The sequence below is a fragment of the Puma concolor genome, chromosome E4, assembly GCF_028749965.1.
Source record: "Puma concolor isolate L17-30 chromosome E4, mPumCon1.1.hap2, whole genome shotgun sequence".
Taxonomy (NCBI): Eukaryota; Metazoa; Chordata; class Mammalia; order Carnivora; family Felidae; genus Puma; species Puma concolor.
Window position 1 is genome coordinate 24,664,828 of NC_141683.1, and position 27,454 is coordinate 24,692,281.

The 27,454-nt window shown below is 35.3% G+C and overlaps 1 protein-coding gene and 1 long non-coding RNA gene across 13 annotated transcripts in view; one reads left to right on the forward strand and one right to left on the reverse strand.

The window, feature by feature from the left end:
- KCNT2 (potassium sodium-activated channel subfamily T member 2) overlaps positions 1-27,454 on the reverse strand; it is a 364,649-nt gene that overhangs the window by 237,329 nt on the left and 99,866 nt on the right. For 10 of the 12 annotated variants that reach the window (XR_015245793.1, XM_086693290.1, XM_086693289.1 and 7 more), the window contains exons 2-5: positions 23,134-23,213; positions 20,895-20,994; positions 11,111-11,159; positions 8,597-8,656 (exon numbers count right to left, since the gene is read on the reverse strand). Coding sequence is in view for 9 of the 12 variants with exons in the window: in XM_086693290.1 (XP_086549416.1) it covers positions 8,597-8,656; positions 11,111-11,159; positions 20,895-20,994; positions 23,134-23,213 (289 nt within the window). In the remaining 3 variants the exon portion in view is untranslated. Of the gene's footprint in view, positions 1-6,039; positions 6,159-8,596; positions 8,657-11,110; positions 11,160-20,894; positions 20,995-23,133; positions 23,214-27,454 lie in introns of those variants that run through there. The other 2 variants (XM_086693291.1, XM_086693292.1) reach the window with 1 other exon arrangement.
- Positions 1-27,454, forward strand: part of LOC147572499 (uncharacterized) — a 43,367-nt gene that overhangs the window by 14,421 nt on the left and 1,492 nt on the right. The gene's annotated exons all lie outside the window — the stretch shown is intronic.

Sequence of the window (27,454 nt, forward strand, 5' to 3'; positions counted from 1 at the left end):
GAGGCACTGAGGCATCCAAGGCCTTCAGCCGAGGGCCTGAGGAAGACCACAAAAGCCCTACTTGTATCTGCCATGCAGGACAACCCAACATCAGACTACACTTGTGTCAGTCAGGCACCTGCATCCCAGAAGCTGACTTCACCCCACTCCCTGTGCCTCCTCAGCCCTGGTGGGACCACTATCAGCAGCCTCAAATAAGAGAGGAAGTGAAAACAGCAGATGGCCTCCACAATGATTCCCTGTCCCACACAGGTCTGAGCCAAGGACTAGATAAAGCCTTAACGTGGATGAGAATTTTAATGTTTATATATATTGGCCATAACTTGTTTTTTTTTTGAACGTTTATTTATTTTTGGGACAGAGAGAGACAGAGCATGAACGGGGGAGGGGCAGAGAGAGAGGGAGACACAGAATCGGAAACAGGCTCCAGGCTCTGAGCCATCAGCCCAGAGCCCGACGCGGGGCTCGAACTCACGGACCGCGAGATCGTGACCTGGCTGAAGTCGGACGCTTAACCGACTGCGCCACCCAGGCGCCCCGGCCATAACTTCTTAAATACTAAAACGAATCTGCCTTGTGATTGAAGAGACTGGAAAAGCTCTGAGATCTGTCTGAGATATCATCTGATCAGCATGGATCAGGAGGATGTGAGGATTTCAAAAAGTATAGGAAAACTAGAGGCCTTTCTTACTTGCAATAAGTCAGACATATTTAATAAACCAGTTATAACTGATCTTAATTATGTCACGATTGTGTGTGTGTGTGTGTGTGTGTGTGTGTGTGTGCAGGTTAATATCACCATTTCATTCATCAGTCTTTTACATGGCTCAGTTTCCAGAATGCTAAACATTTGGCTTATTCTGTCCTTGGTGTATTTTTACTACTGATTGTATACCTCTCTTTGGTGTTAATGATTGTTCACGGGGAAAGGGAATGATATAATCAACAAAAGAAAGAGTCTGAAAATAGTTACCACTGGTGATATGGAAAGCTATGTCTATTAAGGCACAGCAGGATTATATCAGTTCTCATAGCTGTGAGACACTCTTTGGAAAAACTTGGTTCGTAGTAAATAAAAAACCTTTTTCTTGTAAAAAGTCATTTTTTCTTTAAATGTTCATTTATTTCTGAGAGAGAAAGAGAGAGACAGAGAGCATGCTCACTCATGAGTGGGGGGAGGGGCAGAGAGAGAGGGAGACAGAGGACTGCACCAACAGCACAGAGCTCAATGTGGGGCTCAAACTCAGGAACCACGAGATCATGATGTGAGCCGAAGTCAGATGCTTAACCAACTGAGCCACCCAGGTGCCCCAGCAAAAATCTTTTCTATCTCTGATGGTTTGCTTCATTTCCATTTGTAATACTTCAATTTTATTTTATGATTTTTTTCTCAATTAAAAGAACTCTCAAACTGATATCTAACTTAATTAATTTCCGATTTCTCTTCTATATTAAAGGCAAAGTATTCATTCTAAAATGTCATTGCCAACATAGTAACAACCAAACTACTCCTTATATTATATGAAAGTTCATAATCTGGAACTTAACTCTGATTACTGGTCTGGTTCGAACCTACTATACTCCTATTTCCATCTTGAATTCAACCACAGATTCATCCACACTGAACTTTATACAATTCTCTGAACATGGTAGGATATTTCATAGTTTTATAACTTTGCTCATACTTCTCCCTCTGCTTGGAATGCCCTACTCTCCATGCCTTTACCACTACTCTCCTGACAAGAGTTTGTAACATTTTATACAACTATTTGTTTCTATGCCTGTTAGGGCTCATGTTAATGAATAAATTATACTCCCAAATATTTTATAAATGTTCTTCCCCCTCTTGGTATATTGTGTTATTTTTTTAATGTGTATTTACTTTTGAGAGAGAGGGAAAGAGATAGAGAGCTAGCACAGAGAGTGTGCACACTACAGGATGGGGTGGGGACAGAGAGAGGGGGGGACAGAGGATCCAAAGTGGGTTTTGCGCTGGCAGCAGAGAGCCCAACGTGGGCTCAAACTCACAAACCATGAGATCATGACCTGAACTATAGTCAGACACTTAATTGACTGAGCCTCCCAGGTGCCCCTGTGTTATATTTTCAACTTAAGTATTTGTATTTCTTTCTATTGGATCCAAATGGAAATGCTTGAAAGGATTTTATTATTTGAAGCCTACCTGAATATAGTTATACATTAGTTGTTTAACTTGTAACCACAGAGTTCCAATGGAAAATTTCTGCAGGAAAGTATTTTAAGAGTACTTGGCTACAAACCTATCTCAGGTAGTTTCGTCTGTTTCAAAGTCAACTTGTTTTCAATAATAAACCAATGACTTCCAAAGCTGTATCTCTAGCCCAGATCAATATTGTATCTCTGAGATTCTGTTTCATTTCCACTATTTAAGCCACTGCTTCATACAGAAGCCTCAATGGTACCTTGTGTGTAAAATGTCTAGAAGTGAAATTTATGATTTTTGCCCTGATTGGTTCCCCAGTAACACAAACCAAAAATCCTGGAGAAACTATTAACATCTTCCTTCCCCCAATCTACCTAAGTATAATTGGTCAATAAGATTTCCTGATTCATAAATAGATACTGAGTTTGCTTAGTTCTTATTCTAACTCATTCCCCCTCTTTGATCTGGTTGAGGTTCCTAGCTGGTCTTCTTCCCTTCATTCTTGTCCCATTCCGATTCACCTACCACATTACCTAGATTATTTTTCTAAAGGCACACCTAATGTGCCAATCCCCTGAAAATGAATAATCTTCCCTCCAAGGGCTAATTTTCATGATCTAAAATTATACAGTGAGGCAATATACTCATTGCTAAAAATAATGCATGTCTGTTTATTGTATTCACTAGGTTTAATTCTAAGATCTCAGGTTTTCTCCTGAACTGAGACATACATGAATAAATATCTCCCCTAAAATTAGCTAATGAAAAAAAAATATAGAAAGTATTCCCAAGTTACACTGAGTGTTAGGGAACCTAACTATGGTTATAAAAATCCACATAATAAAAACAATTATTGTGAAAAAAATATCTATAGAATGACATTATGTAGAGAAGCATAAAATAAAATCCAAAATGTCCTTCAAAATTATGTTAAATACTTATTTCATTTAATCTTATTTTCTTTTTTTTTTTAACATTTTATTTATTTTTGAGACAGGGAGAGACAGCATGAACGGGGGAGGGTCAGAGAGAGAGGGAGACACAGAATCTGAAACAGGCTCCAGGCTCTTAGCTGTCAGCACAAAGCCTGACGCGGGGCTCGAACTCACGGACCGCGAGATCATGACCTGAGCCAAAGTCGGATGCTTAACCGACTGAGCCACCCAGGCACCCCTAATCTGATTTTCACAAAGGAGGTAATAGGCATGTCTTCTTCCAAAGAATAATTTATTTTATTTTTATTTTTTAAATTAGGCTCCATGGTCAATGTGAGGCTTAAACTCACGACCCTGAGATTAAAAGTTGTACACTCTACCAACTGAGCCAGCCAGGCAAACCCGCCCTCAAAAGGTAACTTCTTAAAACAAAAAAAAATTCTTTTTTTTTTTTATTTTTTTAGAATTTTTTAACATTTTTATTCATTTTTTGAGAGATAGAGACTGTGAGCAAGAGAGAGACAGAGAGAAAGGGAGAGACAGAATCCAAAGTAGGCTCCAAGCTCTGAGCTGTCAGCACAGGGCCCAATGCAGGGCTTGAACCCACAAACCGTGAAATCATGACCTACGCCAAAGTCTGCCAGTTAACCAACTGAGCCACCCAGGCACCCTCCAAAAAAAAATTTCTTAGGTAGCTTTCTTTATCTGTGCTAAGTGTGTAAAACTGTGTTCCTTTTATTGAAAGAATTCAGTAAAATATAAATAAACATTAATCCAACCATTCTACATTATTTGGTATGGACATCATTTTCCTTAGTAAAAATGGAGGAAAATAGGTAATTTTCTTAAATTAATCAGGTTTTTATTTTTATCATAAAGGAAAATGGAAGTTTGTAACTATTTCTAAGTACCTCCAAAAAGCACTTAAAAAATTACAAGATGTATGGTAATTAAATCATTAGCCCAGCATATACCAAGAGACTTTTTAAAAACACATTCTTCTTCAATATTAACAATACCTATATTTAAAATACATAACTAAAAAGGCTGCTAACTTATCTTCCTTTGATGAAATTAAAATAGTGTAGTAATCCTATGGTAGCCTTATTTTGTATTTCTAAATGTAAACTGAATATTTAGATTTACCATTTCCATGGTATTGTAAGCAGAATCATCAGCATCTAAAAGTCCTTTCCTTTGTCCAACCCTTTGTTCCTGACCAAAAGGGAGCTCATCATGGTGTGACAATCTCAAACCATTGTTCTTCATCAAGTGATTATAGAAAAAAGAACTGCAGATTTAATATAAGCCTTCTAGGTATGTTGGATTTTTGTTTGCAGAATTTTGGAAATTATGCTGGAGTTTGTTTTCGTTTCCTTATGATTTAATGAATGTGTATGTATAAATAGAGTTCTATTTTGAAGGCAGTTGATAAAGACATAGAGGGTATTTATGGTAACAGAAGAATAAGAACTTTACTGCTGGGAGATCCTGGGGCTGTTCTGCCAAGTAGCTATAAACATGAATGGAATGATGTTTAAGCACAGACCTGCACTTCTGTAGGATAGAGGACAAAATAAGGTGATGTCAGGGACTTTTAAAATTATCCACTAACCTCAACATACACTTTGTTTTTGAAAAACTGCAGTCTTGGGGCACCTGGGTGGCTCAGTCGGTTAAGCGGCCCACTTCGGCTCAGGTCATGATCTCGCGGTCTGTGAATTCGAGCCCCGCATCGGGCTCTGTGCTGACAGCTCAGAGCCTGGAGCCTGTTTCAGATTCTGTGTCTCCCTCTCTCTGACCCTCCCCCGTTCATGCTCTGTCTCTCTCTGTCTCAAAAATAAATAAATGTTAAAAAAAACACACACACACAAAAAAAAAAACTGCAGTCGCCATAATACTTTAAACTATTTTAATTGTTAAGGATTAAGTCGTCTTTATTTTAGAATGCTTAATTTCAGGAATTATAAAGTGCTTACAGAATACTATATTAAGTTTATTTTTAAATACTATGTGTGCACATGTATATTATCTATAAATATTCACATTATCTGCATATATAGAAGTAAAGAAATTTTAGAAAAATAAATATTGATTTGCCATTAATAGATATTTGAGAATGTAACGTATCCCAGAACAATATTGGGAATATGTACACTTCTAAGGCAACATCTATTTCTGCCCACCTGTCTATAATTTTTATTAAAAATCTAATTTGAGAGGAGGAACTCAATTGAGATTCTGCTATCCAAATTTGCCTTAGTTATAGGCCATAAACAGTTACCAATTATAGTTACCAAACAGTTAATTTACTCATTTCACATATTTTATCCAACAGCCTATTGGTGGGGTAAAAAGAGTCCATGAGTTTGACTGAATTTATGAGAGGAAAAAGGAGGTAGTTAATAGAAACCTGTCCTTCCAATATCACGTAACTCCTTTTTATCCTTTGCTTCTTTGAAACACACAAAACTCAACTACCATCTACCTCTCCACCATCTAAGCCATTAGTGTTTATGAAGGTCAGAAGGGAAATATTATATATCATCTAGTTCTTATAATGCCACTAGGTCTCATAATGCTTTGCTCTCATTTTATAAGTGGCAGGAATTAATTAATTACAAATGTCAACATCATATGATTATAATGGAAAATTATCTTGAATCTGTTTGTGTTTTTTAAATGACTTTTTAGATTAGGGCTAAGAGTTTCATTAAGCACCAAAGTTAATTTCATATTACCTTTTGGCTAGAATTTAGAGAAAATACATTCACAAATGTAGATTAATATTTTAGCCAGTTATATATCTGTACACACTCTAGAACCAGTGGAAGAGGTTTAATACATTTACCAAAAACACCCATGTGCCTAATTTTTCAGCATGTCATTTTTTGTATATTACATTCGACTTTCATCACGTACTTGAATAATAAGTAACTTCGGAGATACAATCTTGGATATTAATTCACTTGATTTGTATTTTGCTCTTCTAGGTATACAAAATCCAGATTTTTCAATCAGTATATGTTTCTAGAGCACCTATTTTGACAAAAAGATATATTTATAAGCCATTAAAAGATCTTCCTCAACATCTTAGTCTAAACAATTCATCATTGAGTGAGTAATTAGGTTATTTAAGGATGAGCGACTACCTACAAGTAAGGTCTCTCAGGTTCCCTTCTCTAGCTTCAAAATATTCTTTCGTGCATCATTTTCCATCTTCTGTGCTCTCAGAAAAGAATGGAATGTATCCAAAGTGAATCAGTAGACCTCAGGTTCCTAATCCAGCTTATTCTTACTTTGCATAAAACTTGCTTTGTCTATGTCTATCATTTTTTTCTGGTCCCCTCTACCTACTTTCTCTAAATGATACAGATTTTTTCCGTCACTGGCAATCTTCTCTGCCTCATTTGACCACTTCTAGGAAGCTCCTACCCCAAACAACATTCTTCATTTAGTGCTTTTTACTCTCAATTGTACAACCCTGAAATTTTTTCCTACAGGTGAATAGCAAATGATTTTCTAAACTGTAAATCCAATGACCTTTTCTCAAATTTCTTACTAAACTTGTAATTCCAATGCTTTCAGAGAACACTTTTCTTCCTTAGAATTTCTAACACCCAATTTTTTCTCACAAATACTAAATCAACCCATCTATATTTTTTGGAAAGCCCACATTCTTTTTTTTTTCTATACTTCCTAATTCACCAATCTCACCTCATCAGATATCAGCATTATTTTCTTCAGACGGAGTTAAGGATAATATTTTTTAATAAAGCCACAGGAAAAGGTGAGTTTGTAAAGGTATCTTGCTCTTAATTTAGGATTAAAAGTAGTCTAACAAATGTTATCTTTAAAATCCTATGTCTTAAAAAGTGTGAAAGCAGTTGATATAAGAGTTCCCCCAAAACATAACCTTTAGTAGTACACTTGATGATACAGTACATGCAGAAAATGTGAACTGAAGGTTAGTGATGAGTATGACAGCCATTCTGAAGTCTTTCTGCCTTTCTTGTCTATGTCTCCGTCTTCCCTGATTACTCTGTTCTTCTTCCAGCAACCACAATGTAAGCATCTCCATCAAATGAGCCTTAGCTTCTCCCTCATTATTATCCCATACTTAATAAACTCTCATGCTTCCTCCACTATCTCTGTGAAAATGACTTCCACATCTTAAATCTCCCTGTTCCAGATTCTCATTTTTAGTTGAGAATGACTACCTATTTGTCCATGATCACCTCAAATTCATCATTTCCAAAACGATTGTCATTATTCCATCTATCTTGACCCCAATCTGATTTTTTTTCTTGATGTAATTTTTCTTAGTTTTACTGCCATGTTCCCAGCCATTTGAGTTTAAAATATGTTAAAGCGATATGTGACTTTATCTTTTCCTCCACTTTTTCAATCAAACAGATGATGGTTTCTTTAGTTTCTACCTTTATATTTCATCTTATGTCACCTCTGTCTATTTCTTTCACCCAGCTAAAACCTCACTCCCAGTCTTCCTTTCTGCAATTGTGTCTTAATTGAGCACATGGCCTTAGTGCGATGTCCCTCTGAACTGTGCTGCACAGATGTTCCGAACTAATACTCCTAAAACTTAATTACAATTACACAACTCTCATGCTCAACATCCTCCATCAAATTCCCATTATATGGTGCTATACAAGGCCCTCACAATATTGTACCAAATTTTCCCAACCAATATTTTCCCAAATGTCCCAAAATTCTGCCCAAACTTATTTATTCTTCTTCCAATTTTATATGCACATTACTTCTTTTATGCCTTTGCTAATTCTATAAATCTTTAGTGTCTTGCCTTTTCATCTTTCCTTATTGAAATCACTGATTCAAGGACTCTGCCTAAATCAGTCAAGTATTTTCTTTTCATCCTATGATATGCCATCTCTCTATCCCCATAGGACTTTATTTGCACCTCACTGAAAGTACCTCGTATTCTGTTTTGTATTATTATTGTCTGTATAATTTTCTCCTATATATCCCCCTTTCTAGATGGAAACTCAATGAGAGAAGAACAATGCACAGTATAGAGCTCTTCACCAAATAAGTATTTGTTAAATTGTTTCAGCCAAACAAACCTTCACCAAAAATGAAGAGAAATCATTAAAATAATTCCTAACAGACATGTTTTTGCTCCCTCAATATTTTTTATACAGATGAGGAAAAGAGATTAGGAACAATTAAAAGCCAACCCATTCCATTTGCTTGCCTCATATGAGCATGTATATAATAGGTAATTAGCCCACAGGAATTAGTGAAATATTTTCAAGCCACCAAGGAATACATTACTATATAACTACAGATTCTTATCACATACTACAGAGGCCCAAAATAATTAAAGAGGCTTAAGGAGAACTTGCTTTATCCCCAGGGTACAAATTATAAATAAAGGAATACTGGGTAAATGCTAGTAATGTGTTCTATCAAAAGAAAACTTCTAATTAAAATAACTTACCTTATAACTGAGATAACCAAGTAGTATTGTTTCAAATAGACTTATCAATGCCACTGAAACCTGGAAAAAAAAAAGTACTTTAATGAGAAAATGCAATAGAATTAAATATATATATTTATGATTGTAGTACTTACCTTACAAATATTTGCATATATGCATATGTATCTGTATACACATATTTGTAGAATATCCAGATATAGATGTAAGGAGGTATTATGTGGCACTTTACCTTCCATAGACACGTGAGAGGTTGCAAACTATTCCCAGCACTACAAGCTTAGTGTTATAGTTTCTAATACTCCTGAATAAATACTTATTGTTTATCTCAAATATAAATGTGGAATTAGAAGAGTCAGGCTAGCTGGAGCTTGCATGATCTGTAAAGAATAGTTATTTTGTGTATGTTCTTAATATGCACAATCACACACAACTGCCCCGCCACAACCACCACCCTCTCCCACCAAGACTTATACCACCTCTAGGACATCTACCAAAAATCTTCCTTTCAGAAAATAAAAAGAATATAAGCTTTGAGTTGAGTGACACATTCTATCCTATCACCCACCAAATGAAAGAGCAGCATCCTTGAACACTAAACAAAATAGTCCCATGTGAACACTTCAAGGTACTTTCAGATTTTATTTAAATGAACTTTCTAACCAATTCCCCTTTCACAGCTGGAAGAACATATCCTACACCCTCCTAGACAAGTTTCCATCTTTATCTACATTCGCTGATCTGTGTACGGTTTCCACAGCTGAACTACCAAAAAGCTATGATTGCACAACAGGAAAAGTAACTGTAAAAGATATCCAAATGATTTTGTATTAAATACTCTCAGCACTTTGGGCTACATGAATAGAAGAAAATACGCAAGTATAAACAAGAAATGACTCAGAGAACAAATATGTTTGTTTATACACTTTTGAGATTTCAGACAATCTACATAAGAAAGGCAGATACCCTGGAGTTTTAAATTTTAACTCCTGTTGGAATGAAAACTTTGATTTAAATGAGTATCAAAACAAAAGAACAACAAAAAAGCATGTGAATGAATGGCAATATAAGTAAATTATGTTCAGAAGTACATATGGTAGCCAGGCACTGCTCTGACGTTACATGCACATCTCACAGATTTTCCCTACTAGTCCTTTAAATCGTCATCATCTGTGCTTTTTCCTATATGTAGTGTTAGAAGATCCCTACAACATTTGTGGCATGACTACTCAAAATCCTATTTGAAAATGAGCATTATCATTATTGTAAAATATCACTATTAGATAAAAGCAATCTGAATAGATCAAAATGTATTTCAAGGCCATATACGACTACTCTCAAAAATATTCACTTACTTTAAATGTGCTTCTCACTGAAGGATAATATAGGAATCAAGCTAGAGATTAATAGACTGCATTTTTAGTAAACACTTAAATATTTGAAAGGGTATTTGTAATTAATGACATTGCAATGCAAATCAGTGTAAAAAAAACCAGGAAATGCAACTTGACTTCAAAAAAGTATGAAATATCTAGACACAGTAAAAATGTGATTTCATAGTTATGATCACAATGCATACATAATTAAAATAATTCATCATAAACTTTAAACTTTAAAATGTACAGACTTTACAATCCTCATGACTAAAAGACAAAGCGAACATTTGATTTTAACATATTTTAAAGGTTGTTTATAAACAGTGAGTTTTAGAGTCTTTCCATTACTTCCAGACTCAACTGTCTTCCAATCTGTAATTTTTTACCATTTTATCTATCCTTTGGATAACTTTCACAGTTGAAAAATAACAGAAAATAAAAAGCATGTGTAGGAGAGAGACAGGAGTAGAGGAGATGGGAACTTACAAAGTTTGCTGGGCATAAAATTCAATAGAACAAGGAACAAAGCAGAGATACAGAGGACTCTAGGGAACAATGCAGCAACATAATTCAGACACGCTGTTCCCTCTCATATTTTCTGACTCTTTCTTCAGGACCCCTTTTATGCCAGAAATATACTTTTTGTTTTATTTACAAAATTATCTGTTTAGGGACCAAGCTCTTGCTATTGGTAATATGAGCCATTCATTCATTTGTTTATTCATTTAATAATTATTTATTGAGATTCTGCCATGTTCCAGACACTACGGATATAAAGTAGAAGAGCAAACATGGTTATGAGATTCTGATTACTTTTTCAAGGATTATATAAGGTGAATACCTAAAGTAGTTTGGGGAACTTGTGGTGCCTTAACACACTCCTTTACTCTGGTTTTCTCCATGCTCTCCAAACCTTTTTCTAAAGTCAAATCCTGATCAGAAGGGAATTCTCAAAAGGTAGAATGCAGGGCTCAGGCAAACAAAGATAGAAATAAAATTGTTTGTCTAAGACGTGCATCAAGATTAAGTAAGCAATAAAGCAAATTCATTTCTCTTATCAACAGTTTTCTCTCCAATAGTATTTCTCTGTGAAATATGATTAAATCCAGAAATATAGGGATAAAACAAAATTGTACATAACCTGTAAGCCCCATAAAGGTAGACTTCTGTTCACCCAAAAGATATGAGACCTATAAAAAAATGATGAGATATTAATTTTTACAAACATGAAAAATGCACTCATTTTAAATTTTCAATTGAAGTTGGAGATATTTAAATAATGCTTCACTACAAGACAATAAAATATCAAAATTAAAATTAGAAAAACTTTTTACTGTTTCAGTTTTCATTTTGATAATATTCACTTCTATTCCAGAAATCAAAAAATGGCGTATTTCTTATAAAGCATTTCTAATTTCGCTTTCATTTGCATGTTAATATGAAAGAAAACATAATGTCCTCTTATTTAAAGAGTGATTATGGCAAGGTAGAAAAACCTCAAACCCTTTACTAGTCAAATCTCCATTGAAAAGTCACTTAAGGGTCTGCCATAAACCCTAAGATTTTGTTATATTTAACACTATTAATATTTCGACAATATAAAGTCAACAGTATCAGTAATCAGAATAAACTTATAGAACACAGTTATATTTCAGATTTGGATTTGTATAAAATATTATACTACCAAAAAAGTTTGTGGCTGAGGTTGGAATAAAACCTTACGCAGGACAAAGAGCAACTATCTTTAAATATCCCCTAAAAATCATATAATCCCTGATGTTAAAAATTGTCTACGCTCTTCAGAAAACACCATACACTTCTAATGTCCCACAGATTATAATGTTTTAAGTAGGCTTCAAGCCCAACATGTGGTAGAACTCAACAACCCTGTGTCCAAGAATCACATGCTCTACCAACTGAGCCAGCCAGGTGCCCCAACTAGTTATAATTTTTAACTATACCATACTATTGCCTACAGTTTTTTTGTATACAGCTGATTCAAATGAAAGTCATTCACAGCAATATAATCTGCTCATGAAAAGATGAGAAGAGTTATATTATGCTGACCAAAAAATGCAAATAAACAAATAAACAAGAAACCATACAAAACAGAACAAAGCCTACTCACTCTTTATAGTTATGAAGTATTAGAGGAGTCCCATAAGATATTAAGTATATTTTTAAATCCTTTTGGTAATATGTTAAAAATAACAAAGAGCAATAAACTCTCTAAAATTCTAGTTTTAAAAAGAATTATAAACTTTAAAATACCATTCAAAGAACCTACCTACCATATTAAACTAAAGTACTCTGTTATTCCAGAATGTCATATCTACCTGGATAACCAATATACTCAATTGCTCCAAACCAAACCTGTGACCTTTCTCTCAAAAACTGGTCCTCTCTGGGGAGCCTGGATGGCTCAGTCGGTTAAGCGTCAGACTTCGGCTTGGGTCATGACGTCATGGTTCATGGGTTTGAGCCCAGCATCAGGCTCTGTACTGACACCTCGGAGCCTGGAGCCTGGTTCAGATTCTGTGCTCCCTCTCTCTCTGCCTCTCCCCTGTTCACACCCTATCTCGCTCTCAAAAAGTTAATGAACATAAAAAAAAACAAAAAACAAAAAACTGGTCCTTTCCATTCTTCACCTCTCAGCAAATGGCACTAAATTCCATTGTGCTTGGTTACCCAACAGCTTAAGCATCATCTTAGATACTTTCCTCTCCCATATTTTCAAATACTTAATACACAAGTAATCAAAACTTCCAATTCTTTCCACCACATATCTGTAGAATGGATTACCTCTCATCTCTACTACCACAATCATCTCAATCTAAACTACCACTTTTTGGGACTCTTGCAAAAGCCTACTAACTAGGAACCTAAGCCACTTTTTGCCTTCTACATTTTTGCTCCAAATTACTACTACACAGATTCTTTCCAAATGTATTTTAGATCACATCACTCCACTATGTATTGGCACTACACTTTTGTTAAGATAAAGACCAAAACTCTAAAATGGCATTCTTAAACTTACTCAACTGTGACACAATCCTTCCTATCACACCCTTTTTTACATGAGCTCTTCCCTTATCCTAGCTCTCAGCTCAACTGTCTCAGGGAAACCTTCCTTGAGGCGGCCACTTGATCAATGTAGTCAACTAATCTCTTCGGCAACATCACTCACCACATTTCTCCTGCCATTTATGTTGGTTTTAACTTTGCATTTATTTGCAGATGTAGTTCTTTAGTAATTATCTATTCATTAAACTGCAAGTTTCCCTAAGATGAAACAGTATGTCTATTTTACTCACCATTATAGTCCCAACGTCTTTAGTAAGCAAGGCATTCAATATAAACAAATTGATGGTACCATAAAAGCAAAACTACGGCTGATGAGTTCACAACACTGTCCTTGCCAAAACACATCTCTTATATTCTCAGTGACAAGATATGTAAGACCAAAGAGAGATATGGACACAGATTTCATAGATGAAAATGTTGTGCCACAAAAACAACTAAAATCAAGTAAATAGCAATCTCTGGAAAATGATAAAGTAAATTGTGAATCAGAAGCTTGAGAGCATTTTCAAAGAGAAATTAATACTTAATATGGATTTACTAAAAGCTAGCTATCAAACAAATAGCATTTCCTTTGGTCCAAGATGTTGCTTTGATAGGTCCTGAAGTGTCATAGAGCATTTAAATTTAAATAAGACCTTGAAGAAAAGCCTTTTCTTAGACAAGGCTAGGTCATGTGGAGTAGGTTTCATAATCCTTAAAAAAACATTTCTACAAAACTCTACTATATAAATTGCAGTGTGAAGTGAGATTTCCAATGAAGTCATCTTCTCCACCAATTTACTAAGCACTAAATTGGATAAATACAAAGAAGAATAATGTATAAATTCTAGTAAAAAGCTAGTGCCCAAACTCTTCTTTATAAAGTGAATTTATCTTGAAAAAAGAATATAGGATTATTTTGCACATTTCTAGATCACCTCCAGAACAAAGAAGAAGTGAAAGTGAACCTGGCAATCAGACCGTATTTCCAAATGCAGCTTCAATCCCACTGACAATAAAGTACTAGGAGGAAAGAACAGCTGTACAGGAATATTTATCGTAGCATTATTTGTAGTAGGAAAGTAGCTGGAAGAGAAAGCATCCTCGTCATCAACAATAGCAAAAATAACATGAATGAGAAAAAAATCATTGAAAAAACGATGTATACAATATTGTCCTAACTACATCAGTATGAGCATGTTATAGGTATGTGTGTTTATACAGAGAGAATTTACAAAAGATTGCTCACCAAAACACTGAAAGTACTTATTGCTAGGTGTTGATATTTTAGGTAACTTCTACTTCCTTTCCTTGCCATAGGTATTCATATAGTAATAGTGTATTACTTGCCATAGGTATTCATATAGTAACAATCATGAACCAACTATAAAATCATGAAAAATAAAATAAATTACACTTTTTTAATTATAAAAAATAAAAACAAAATTTATATGATTCAGTTATTCAGATTAAACTAAGTTTATAGATAAAATCCATGTTTGAAGCATCATTATGAAAACTGGAAGAACCAGATCAAACAATGGAAGTTACAGCAACAGTTAAATATAGAAAGTTAATGACCTGTAGCCTCAGCCACTTTTCACAGCATGCTTATTTATGGCTTCTCCAAAAGGTAAGAAAATAGCTGCTAAAAATGTCTGATAAGCTTTGGCAGCTGAGGCAGAAGTCCAGGGTTGAATATGTTAACCAGAAGAATAAAGCATTTGTTAAGCACAGGAAAGTAATAGGGTCAATAGGTGGGGCATAATTCATATGAAAGGACCCTGTGACTCACAAACTTGAGATGAACACAGATTGATAGCTTTCCAAGACAACAAATACAAGCTTCTATTAACAGAAGTATAATACCCGCAACCAGGGTGGAAATGATAAAACTCTCCTAATCATAACAAATACTGAGAACTGAGTACTAGGTATGGTATATAGGCTCACATCTCAACGACATATAAAATTTAGTGCATGTCTGAAACCAAGGAGACCAGGATACTGACACATAGTACAGTCTTGACAATATATTAGGGAGATTTTTCAAAAGCTGATTCCTTTCAAAACACTAGATGTATTCATACCAGGCTACACAGCCTATTCTTAGGGTGTTAGAGGGAGGACTAAATGCTAACTCTTTGAGAGATTGGACTTTTAAGAGTTTTTCCATTACATATGCACTGGCTTAGGCTTTCTATCAACATTCCTCTCCCCTCTCCATGGTATAGAGTTGAGTGCAAAAAGCCACTCTTGACCCAAAGGCTACACTTCTCAACCTTTCAGTGAGAGTATGGTGATATCACTAATTCTCACCTGAGATACGAGAATAAAATACAAGTAAAAGTGATGTTTGTCATTTGTTCAACAGTAATTTCAAGAAGTGTTTATATACCTTCTCCATGCTTTCCTTACCTTTCCGAAAACTATAGAGGATTCTTAGGTCCCAGCATATAGACACAAAATAAAACTGGTCTGCATACATAATAATGTACTTACATGTTATAGAGCATGCACATGTGTGTGTGTGTGTGTGGGTGTGTGTATGTGTATGCGTGAATCAGTGGAGAAAATATCTACACTAAAAGCACCAGCATTAGACTCTAGTAAACAACAAAAAAAAATCTTTTAAATTTTTGATATATATGTTGGAGCACTGGGTGCTAACTTTCATCTCTACTGCAACTAATATACATGAGAGAAGAAAAGGTCTACATTATGACATTCCTTCCTATTGGACATCACATATTTGAAAGATACTGTCAAAATTTTATTTCTCCTTTTAATAACTGCTACCCTAAAGAAGAAATAATCTTTAAAATGTGAATGTCACTTAAACACATTTGTTGCTCTGTTAGGCACTGATTTTCAATGTAAATCCAAATACTATAAAGTATAAGCACATTCATGTACTTCTTACCTCTGTCTCTATCCCTTGATATTAAAAACTAATTGGGGCGCCTCGGTGGCGCAGTCAGTTAAGCGTCCGACTTCAGCCAGGTCACGATCTCGCGGTCCGTGAGTTCGAGCCCCGCGTCAGGCTCTGGGCTGATGGCTCAGAGCCTGGAGCCTGTTTCCGATTCTGTGTCTCCCTCTCTCTCTGCCCCTCCCCCGTTCATGCTCTGTCTCTCTCTGTCCCAAAAATAAATAAACGTTGAAAAAAAAAATTAAAAAAAAAAAAACTAATAATCACTTCCACAATTTTTAAAATGGAAGAGGATGCATTGGTTTTGACACACAATGAAGAACTGTTAAGCACCAGCAGGCAATGAGTCAATGCTGATGGCTCATGTCTCAATGAAATTCATAAACTACATGGTGGAGGTGTGTTTCCTCTGCTAATGCTTTTAAATCATTTACTACAAACTGTGTGGACATCACAGTTTGTCACTTGTACAATTTCATACAATAACAATAACACTTTTTCATATCTTCAGTTTGTCCATACTTGCAACATCTTTATATCAATTTTCGCTCTGAAGAGATTTAAAAATAGAGCAAAGCAGCACAAAATATCCACAGCTTTATTATGTCAGAAACTCTAATTAAATAAATCTCTTTGCTGAATTAGCCTCATTATTTTAAAGTAGAGTCTGTGCCCATAAAGGCCACTTCTGTTTTTCATTAACCAATACTGCACTGACAATGGGAACTGAACAGAACATTGTATTCAAAATGGAGCCAGAAGTTATGTTGTTATGTTTTTTAATTGCAGTAATCTGGTTTTTCAAATGTATATCCTCTATAATTATGGCTAAATATTCTCAGTAATATGACACAGAAGTTAATTGTAGGAAACTTTGTTCCTCTTAATGTTTTTCAAATAATATAATTTTACTCTGCCATCATTCCCCAATGCCCTCTCACCCTTAGAGAGATTCTATCATGCCTAATCTTATGATTTTCAGATCACTCTAATGTACATTTTATTTATAAATCACCAAATTTTAAGAACTATTGTAGTGTGCGTTTAGAAAGAAGTGTAGTGTGAACCATTTTTAATAATACATAGACAGAAAAATGTAATAAATGTAATATTCACTGCCATCTCTAGCCAGTGGCCATTAATCATCTTGATTGTGCAACACTATCAATAAAACTGCTGAACATAATTCCATTATTTCAACAACATTCCCTGACCCACCAAGTCTTACACTAAATATGAGAGCTAGAGGCAAGTAGAACATGGTCCTTGCCCTCCATAAGCAAACAAAGAGAACATAGGCAACATGTTAAGTGTTGGGACAGAAGTAGGGTGGGGGTGGGGGTGGTAGCAGGAGGCTCAGAGAATCCCTAGAAGCCACTCCTAACCCAGAGTAAAACTGGGCTATAGATCATGATGTCAGGTAAGAATTTCAGATTAGGTGCTACCCAAAATTGTTACCCTGAAGGTCCACAAATCCTGACCCAAGTTAAAAAGGAGTAGGTAGTGATGTGGGAAACAAAGGCAGAAGGAAATGGCAGATTAAATTAAATTTCCTCATAACCTGCAGCCCACTGACAAACACTTGAGGCAAGCAGAGCAAAGTTTCTCCAGGAACTCCCTACCATTTTAATGCTAATGCTTTGCTAGAGGGAAAAACCTTAGCTAGACCATAGCTAGGCCTCCAGTATCCTGTGGGTCTTTTTTAGCATATGAAAATCTCATTGGAAACTTCCCCTGGACTTTACCTCCCCCAACTCCAGAGTATACAACCAGTCTCTCCTCATGGTCCCGGGGCAGTTCTTTCTGCCCACAGGTCCCGTCCCTGCTTTAATAAAATCACCTTTTCGCACCAAAGACATCTTCAAGAATTCTTTCTTGGCTGTTGGCTCCGGACACCCTGAACCCCACTATCACCCCAAAACCTCATCAGGTAGGGAAGCTAGGAATGGGAAACAGAAGTCCAAGAAGACAAAGCAGAATATGCAAAGGCTCAGAGACAAAGGAGAACAGAGTATGTATAAGTGGCTTGAGGTAGGTGAGCTTGGCTGGATAGGAGGTGAGGTGAGGTAAACAAAGGTCAGATTATAAAGGACCTTCATTTATTCAGTTATTCACTCATTCATTTAATAACTAACTACTGGTTGCCTGGGGGCTCAGTTGGTCAAACATCTGACTCTTGATTTCAACTCTCATGGTTCATGAGTTTCAGCCCCCACCCCCTCCCCGTCTAGCTCTGCACTGATAGTGTGGAGCCTGCTTGGGATTCTCTCCCTCTCTCTCTCTGCCCCTCCCCTGCTCACACATGCTCGCTAGGACTCTCTCTCTCAAAGGTAAATAAATAAATTTTTAAAAACAAATAAATAACTACTGAGAGTCAAATTTTTTCTGAGGATTCAGACAATAATCGATGCCCTCATGGAAGAGCCACAGCAATCCATGTGGAATACACAGGAAACAAAACAAGTATACTACTTATAACATATGAAAGAGATAAAGGCAGTAGAGAAAAGTTAAAAGGGAAAAGAAAAAAGGTATTTGAGGGAGGCTTGTGAGGAGAATACAATTTTAAACAGGATATTTAGGTAAAGCTTCACTGAAAATACAATTTTGAGTAAAGATCTGAGGAAGTATGCCTTATGTTATCTGATGGAAGAGAATTCCAGACAGAGGGAACAGCAGGTATGAAGGCCTAAGCCAGCTCTGTGGCTGGTATGATCCAGAAACAGAGAAGAGGCCAATGTGACTGGAACAAAATGGGTGGAGGAGGAGGAGGAGGAGGTGAAGTTACAGGGAAGCCATGGGAAGCACCTCAGCATTCAGAGCACAGCCATGTCAAGGTCTGACTTAGAACTTAAAGAAACACTGGCTGCTATATTAAGAATAAACCAAAGAGGAGCAAAGGCACAATTAGCAGAACTAATTAGGAGGGCTACTGCAGTACTCAGGTGACAGAAGGTGGCCTGTGCCAGGATGGCAGCCTTGAGAAGTGATTCTATGCTGGATATATCTTGAAAATAGAAATGACAGAATTTTCTAAGGGGTTTGCATATGCTGCAGAGTGTGAGACCAAAAGAGAAGTTAAGAATAACTCTAAAGCATTTGGCCTGAGCAACTGTTAGGTTGGAATTTGGTTCTGCTGAAATGTGGAAGGCTGAGAGTGGGGCAGGGCTAGGGGAAGGATGGAACTGTCACATGTTGAGATGTGGAAAAGCACAGAAGAAGCCAATTGGAACACGGCAACTTCGAAATGCCAATTAAACATCCAAGTAGAGAGAATGAATATGCAGTTCAAAAGGGGGGGGAGAGTAGGGGTGGGCGACCAGGGCAGGGACCAGGAAGGTGCTGGCTTCTGGGGTCAATGACTTAACCATGGATAAAGGCAGAAAAATATTAGTGCTGAAGGCCACAAAGCGAAGGGCAAATATAAGAAAATTTCTGCTTCTCTGTATGTCAGGTGGGAATAATAAGATTAAGTGCATATTGAAGGTAATAACATAAATAAAACAATTAGACCAATGCCAGAAAAGAGCAAGAATTCCAAAATATACAACCATTCACAGGCTGAAAAGTCCCTGAGGGTAGAGAATGTTGTATCTTGAGTCACAGAAATATAAACACATGCCAAGTATTCAATAAAGATGTAGTGGAATAGCCATAATTATATTTCATTAAATAAATTAAAATTGTACAAAGAATTATCACATAAATTGTTACATAGGAAAATTTCAGTTGTTCATCTTTAATCCTTTAATAAATACAGAATAATTTTCACTGTCTACACAAGCTGAGGAGTAACCGATTCATTTAAATGCATAATATATCATCACTTCCCATTTTATTTTGATCTTTTGTATTTCTCAATTTTATTAGGGTGAACCTCCACATGAAAAACAATTGTACAAAAGTTAGCCACCAAATTTGTTTTCTGCTTTGAAAACTATTTAAATTTAGTAGGTTGGACAGGAGACCATGATGGTGATGAGTTAAAAATTATTCATGCTATTACACAGACAGTTCCTTTCCCTACTACTTCTAGTGAAGGATAGAGCCTAAAAAGGGAAGTCTATAAATGAACAGAAATGCAATTTAATAAAAGCAACATAATAATGAATGGAAAAATAAGTTAAAATAAGTCAATAAGTCATTTAACTCAAATAAGATAAAGAGCTACACAAGCTAAATCTGAGACTTAGTCATGCATCCCAGTATATGCTGGAGTGCTTCAAAAGTCACTAGATTTTTGTTGTTGTTGTTTCGGGTTTTTTGGGTTTTTCGGTTTGTTTGTTTTTCGATTCCACTGATAAATGAAATCATACAGTATTTCCAGTTTTCTAATTTATTTCACTTAACATAATGCCCTCAAGGAATCTTTAAAAAGAAAAGGTAACACCTGGTAGAACTGAAAATACTTACATAGCTGGCATACAAAAGAGTATACCTTTTTGGAGTATATGTAAATCAAGAAGAGAGAGGTATATGGGTCTTTAAAGAGACTAACTCTATATTAAGCAATTACTTAAGAGTACTTTGGTTAGCAATAGAAATTATATGGGTGGGTATCCAGTATTAGCTTTGATAAACAGATAATAAAAGAAGTGATGTTTACTTTTCTTTAAAGAATGTTTTTTTTTTCTTTTCTTTTTTGAGCTTATTTATTTATTTAAGTAATCACTACACCCAACAGGGGGCTCAAACTCATGACGCCAAGATGAGCACACTCTTCTGACTGAGCCAGTCAGGCACCGGAAGAAGAAATGTTTAAAAAAGAACCTACAACGATTATATTCATGTATTAACTGAAAGCCAGATCAATTTAATTGTGACAAATACCTAAAACATCCTTAAGAAAATGAATTCCATAGAACACCCTTCAAAATTATAATACAATTCAAAATAATCGAAAGACTGTTGTTGAAGTTCAAAGACATCTTACCATTCATTTCCTTGTGAAGGGTTTTCTAGTAGCACTCGGATTATGTATAATAAACAGCTTAATAATTTGAGAGAAAAATTGAATAGACGAATTCTTAGACCTTTAAACAAACAAGAAAAATTTAATTTTCATGTTAACTTAGTTCACAAAAGTCTAAAAAAATTGCCACAAATAACAACTTTAAATATAGCACTTATTGTATTTAAAAGCTCTTTAAATTTTAGACATCTGAATTTTAATTGGCTAAATATTAGGAAAAAAATGTGAGATTGACAGACTGCATGCACTGCAAATGGCCGCAAATATTACACCCAAGAATAAATCTTGGTTTGAGCACTGAGAAGCCACAAAAATCATGATTGGTTCAGATATGCTTAGAAGTGTAAGTATTTTTTATATCCATGAATTTTGTAATAAATTTTAGCTAGCTAGAATATCTAGCTGCTTACAAATCCACCAGATAAGTTATACATCCTTTACTTTCAGAACACCTTGTAGATTTGATTGTAAAGAAATTATAATCATGTATATAATTATATATTATACACTCAGTAATTACATAATTATAGAAGAATCATAATAGCATTTGCTGGAAAATACATATACATTCACACACATTTTAGTTCTACCAGTTGAAACTTACTTTTTCCTTTAGGTTAAGTACTAATGCAATCTTAGATATTTGGGGGGTATTAAGACTGTCATGTATGTATCTGTGAAACTGTGTAAGTCACAGTTATGAGGCTTATAATACTTAGTGATGAAGAAGAACAATTAACATTAAGCAAAATATGCTTAAAGTCTGATTAATAGAAACATTACCATTCCTGCAATTATCAGGTGGTATCTGATTCATGCATTATGAATAAAATTTTGAGAAAGGTCTTCTTATAATTATTATTTAATAATATCTGCAAGTGAAATGTCACATTTTTTCTCTGCTATATGTAAGTGTACTTGAGGTAACATTTCTTAACAGTAAAAGATTAATGCCTATTAATTTTGTAATTTTCCTAGGCTTCCTTATTAAAATGGCAGGTACACTTTTTACGGGTTATCTTCTTTATAAAGTCTTTTAAACTGTTAATGAAATTGCCCTGGTTTTATAGAACTGGTCTCCTCAAAAGACTGCTTAATCAAAGTTGGCTGCTGGTAAAGTATTCAAATAACGCATCTATATTTTCTGGCCTGGAGAGATAGAATTATTAGCATTAAGATCAAGAAGACCTTCTATTCAAATGATATGAATACATCTATTGGTAGGACTTCCTTGGAAATTCTAAACAACCAGGTTAGAGAGGCAGTAGCTATTCTTAGCCTTACCTTTGCAGCTAACTTGCCATTAAGAATCTCTAAGCAGTGTGCCTTACAGTCTGAAATATTCCTTAGAGTCAGTATTTTGATAACTTCCAACAACTCAGGCTTTTCTCTTTGAACCCTATAAGGGCACAACTTAATCGAGACCACCCAAAGAAGATTCCAAGATCAAAATTCAGAAAGAACAAAGTCTACACCACTTTCCAATAGTAGACCTTTCCACTATTTGTTGACATTTTAAGCAATAATCATATGAAAAATTGCATACTGACTCATTATTTTTTGCTTTTTAAAAATATGTGGTATTACAGGGAGGCAACAGGTGTCACTGACCCATCAGCCTTGAATGGTCTTAGCTCATTAACTATGCCAATTTCATGTCTTCCTCAAGTTGCAATGTTTCCCAAACTTATCTGATGAGAAGAATCAGTGGAGTATGAAACTGTGTGCTGAGCCCTACACTTCCTGATTCAAAATCTCCAGAGAAGGATGTTCGTAATCTATACATTTCAGAAAACCCTAGATGTTTCTTATTATCAGGCATGAATGGGAAACATTAAACTCTTCCCCAGTAAATCAGACAGTTGTTCCCATTTGGTTACAGCCTTCTCAAACCAAGTTTTACATGTGCCTCACAGTTAAAATAAGGGGACCCCTCATTTAAATTATTTTCCTCACTAATCCAAATGGCCCTCTCACAAGTCTACCTACTGGTATGGGATTTGGGGAACTGCAGGTATTCAAACACCCTAACACCACCACATGTAACATCAATAGCTTTCTGAACTTTTACTGCCTGGCAGACAAGATTATCATATTTATTCTACATAAAACATATTTTGCTAAAGGATCGCACAGCTGATTTTTTTTAGTTAAACATATGTATAAACATGTTGATGGGAGAATAAAATGAATGACTTACTTGACCTCTGGTTTTTGATAAAAAATAACTTTAGTCTCTCTTTAAATGTGTTTTCATTCATATAGAATTCAACTTGTACCCTGCAAGCAGAAGATAACAATATAATTAAAAATAATACATAAAGAATAAAATAATTTTATTTAATTCATTATAATATACTTTGAACAAATCCTTACTACAGAAAATGAAAATTGAGTAAAATGCTCAATTTTTTGTAAAGAACCCGTTACTTTCCAATTCTGAACATAGTAAGTTCAAATATCTTACATATTTAATTCTATTATCAGTATTAGTGGATGTAATGAGTGGTATGGATGATTCAAAACAGCAGTAATATGTGTCTTTGGAATAATTTTGAATCAACGTTTTCCCAAGTTTTTCCCGTTATTAAAATCAATTGGATGTTTGAACAGCGTCAATGCAAACTGATCCAGTTTGACCCCCAGCACCCAAAGCATTGCATCAGAATCTTAAGGGCCTGGGCCGGAAAATCTGTTTTTAACAAGTCCTTCCCTTCAACTTGAGCCTATATGAAACAGCACGTTATGGGACGTTTTACCATTTTATTTACTTACTTAGGCTCATATTAATATACACATGATCAACAAAGGGTAGTAATGACAAGTAGAATGTTAAAGTCAACATAGATATGTTATAAACCAGACAAAACAATGAAGGAACTGAATATTATATATGTGATGTATAATAAAATATTATCAACAGTCTAAAAAAATAGTAGCATGCTAATAAATACATTTGCTTTCTCCCTAAATTCCAGCAAACTTCTCTCATGTGATAAGACACAATATTTTAGGAGTGTCTGGGTGGCTCAGCCTGTTAAGCGCCCGTGGCTCAGGTCATGATCTCACAGTCTGTGAGTTCAAGCCTGACATCAGGATCTGTGCTGAGGGCTCAGATCCTGGAACCTACTTCCGATTTTGTGTCTCCCTCTCTCTCTGTCCCTCCCCTGCTTGGGCTCTGTCTGTCTCTCTCTCTCTGTCTCTCTCTCAAAAATAAACATTAAAAAAAATTTTAAGACATAACTAATATTTTTTAAATATTGAGTGAAAATAAATATCATGTTCATGATGATTTGTTAATGATCATCATTTGCAATTTTCTTAATGGTCTCAAATACATTTATTTATTTTAAGTTATGATTCCAAAACAGCTACAAACGCACTTTAATGTTTACACAAACATTACACTTAATTTCATTTTTCCTAACATCACAAAATTTTGATCTTTTGTAACTGGGAATTTGAAATTTGTTTAATGTTTATTTTTGAGAGAGAAAGACAGAGCATGAGCAGGGGAGGAACAGAGAGAGAGGGAGATGCAGAATCCGGAGCAGGCTCCAGGCTCTGAGCTGTCAGCACAGAGTCCGACGTGGGGCTTGAACTCATGAACCGTGAGATCATGACCTGAGCTGAAGTTGGACACTTAACCGACTGAGCCACCCAGGTGCCCCATGTAACTGGTATTTTGTAACTCTTAATTCCCTTCACCTATTTTGCACCTCCCAACTGCCATCCTCTCTGGCAACCACCATTCTGTTCTCTGTATCTCTGAATTTTGTTCCATTTTGTTTGTTCATTTGTTGCATTTTTTAGATTACAAATTTAAGTGGAATTTAATGGGGATATAGTGGACAGCAGGGTGACTATGGTCAATATTAATGTACTGCAAATTTGAAAGTTGGTAAGAAAGTTAATCTTAGGGGTGCCTGGGTGGCTCAGTGGGCTAAGCAGCAGACTGGATTTCGGCTTAGCTCATGATCACAAGGTTCAAGAGATCAAGCCCCGCATCAGGCTCTGAGCTGACAGCATAGAGCCTGTTTGGCATTCTGTCTCTCCCTCTCTCTCTTCCCCTCCCCGACTTGTGCTCTTGCTCTCTCTCAAAATAAATACATACACATCAGAAAAAGAGTAAATCTTAGAAATTCTCATCACAAGAAATGTTTTCTAACTCTGGAGATAGATGATAACTAGATTCATTGTGGTGATCACTGTATACAAATGTCCAATCATTATGTTTACATCTGAAACTAGTATAATGTTGTATGTCAACTATACTTCAATAAAATAATTGCAATATCCTCTAGCAGAACACTTACATATGCATGTCTATGTGCATGTACACACTCCCATACACACATACACAAACTTACATACACACGCCACATAAGTGCATGCACACACATAGAGACACAGAACTCCAGTAGTATCTTAGAATCCATCACTGAGTCTTTTCCCTCATTTTTCTGATTGAAAAGGCAGTTCATTTTAAATAAAGTAATTGTAACACTGATATCAAGCTAAATTATTTCAAATTTGATATAGATAGAAAAGGAAATTTGAAAGGACGTACGGCTATTACACAATAATTCAGCAAAGACCGTGCAGATTTGCTCTAGAGTTAACAAGTTTATAAGAATAGGAGTCCATTCTTCTGATAATATCTGAACTTCAGTACTGGGTATATAACAAAGGTTTAACTAAAAGGAGATCATTTAAAGCCTGATGCAAAATAATGAGATTCTGGGAAGTGTCTCATATGAGGAAAAGTTTAAGGAACTGGAAATGTTTAGCCTAAATATGAACAGTTAGCAGTAATATAAGGGTTATCTTTATTTTAAAAAAATTTTTTTAAATGTTTATTTACTTTTGAGAGAGAGACAGAGTGTGAGCGGGGGAGGGGCAGAGAGAGAGAGAGACCAGAATCCAAAGCAGGCTCTAGGCTCTGAACAATCAGCACTGATCCCCACACAGGGCTAAAACGCCCAAGCCCTGAGATCATGACCTGAGCTGAAGTCAGATGCTCTATCAACTGAACCACCCAGGCGCCTCAAAGGTTGTCTTTAAATATTAAAGTGGTTACCACTATTAACATGACATGACTCAATACATGATCCTCTATTGTATATAATTAATCATAGAGAAATAGTAGAATTAGGAATGAGATTACCCAATTATGAAATGACCATCATTGTGAAGTGGAGAGCCCTCCAATGTATATAATTGTGCCAAAGATTGGAACAGCTTGTAATGCAGTGACTTTTTTTCCTGAGATAAAGACAATTTTGCATGAGACAATTTCTCTCATTAAATGACTTCCAGATTCCTTTCTCATTATAATATTATATGAAGTAAAACTCTTAATTAATCTAGTTCTCTAACAGAGTTTAGTGTTTATCCTTCCTAATTTTTTTCATGATTTTAATTTATTTTATATAACCTCTTTGTATTTCCCTTTCCAGATTTAAATATGCTTTTCCTTTTTTCCTTCTCCCCTTCCTCCTTCCCTTCCTCCTTTCCTTCCTTCCTTCTAAACCCTCTCCTCCCATCTCTCCAAATTTACCTCTATACAAATAGGTCAACTTAGTGCACTCCTTCTGGACTTCCCCAGAACCTCATGGTTTTAGTCACATTTACCCCAATATAATAGTGGAATTATGATTGTACTTAATAAAAATAAAGTAGAAAAGCAATTACTAAGTGGTATCTTCTCCCATCGACACATTTTCATTGTTTAATAATATTAGCTTTATAGTGGTCAACAACATTTTATTGTTTTATTTGCATAGATCCTATATTTCTTTGTGACATTTATTTCTGAGTATTTTATAATTTTGGTTGCTATTTTTAAACGGTTTTGTTCCAACCTTTAACTTTTGGTTTTGGTATTGTAAATGGTTACCATGTTGAATTCCTTTATATGTAGTAATATTATTTTTCAGGTTTATTGCTTGGGTTCTCTGGGCGGACAATCATGCCATCTAAAAATTTCCAATATTTCTGTTTACATTTAGCTGTTATTATACTGACTAGCATTTATTGAAGAAAAAATACCAACTGCAGTTTGTGTTCTTAAAAGGCCTCTTGTGCTTTAGCAATTATTATATTGTTGACCCTGGAATTTCAATAAATATTCCTATTTTACTAAAAATTATATCAGGAGTAGAGGGATATTGATTGTTATCAAAAACTAACTTGACTCTATCAAACTGATAGTACCTTGCTGGGATTTTTTTTTTTTTTTGACATTGATTTGGTGAATTATTTCAACAGTTTTCCTATTATGCAATTATTTTTCAAGTCTGGAATAATTTTGGTAATCATTAATTATTCAGGTAATTTACTGGTGGATTCATTTTCTTATACTTTAAGGAGTTTTTCTTCTATAGTCATAACTAAGATTGATGTACTATCATCTTTAGATTATTCTGATAACTTCAAACACAAATTGAAAAACTCTCCAGATTTCTCTATAGTCTGTAACAATTTTAAAGACTATAGAGACGTTTTGTGTAACCATCATC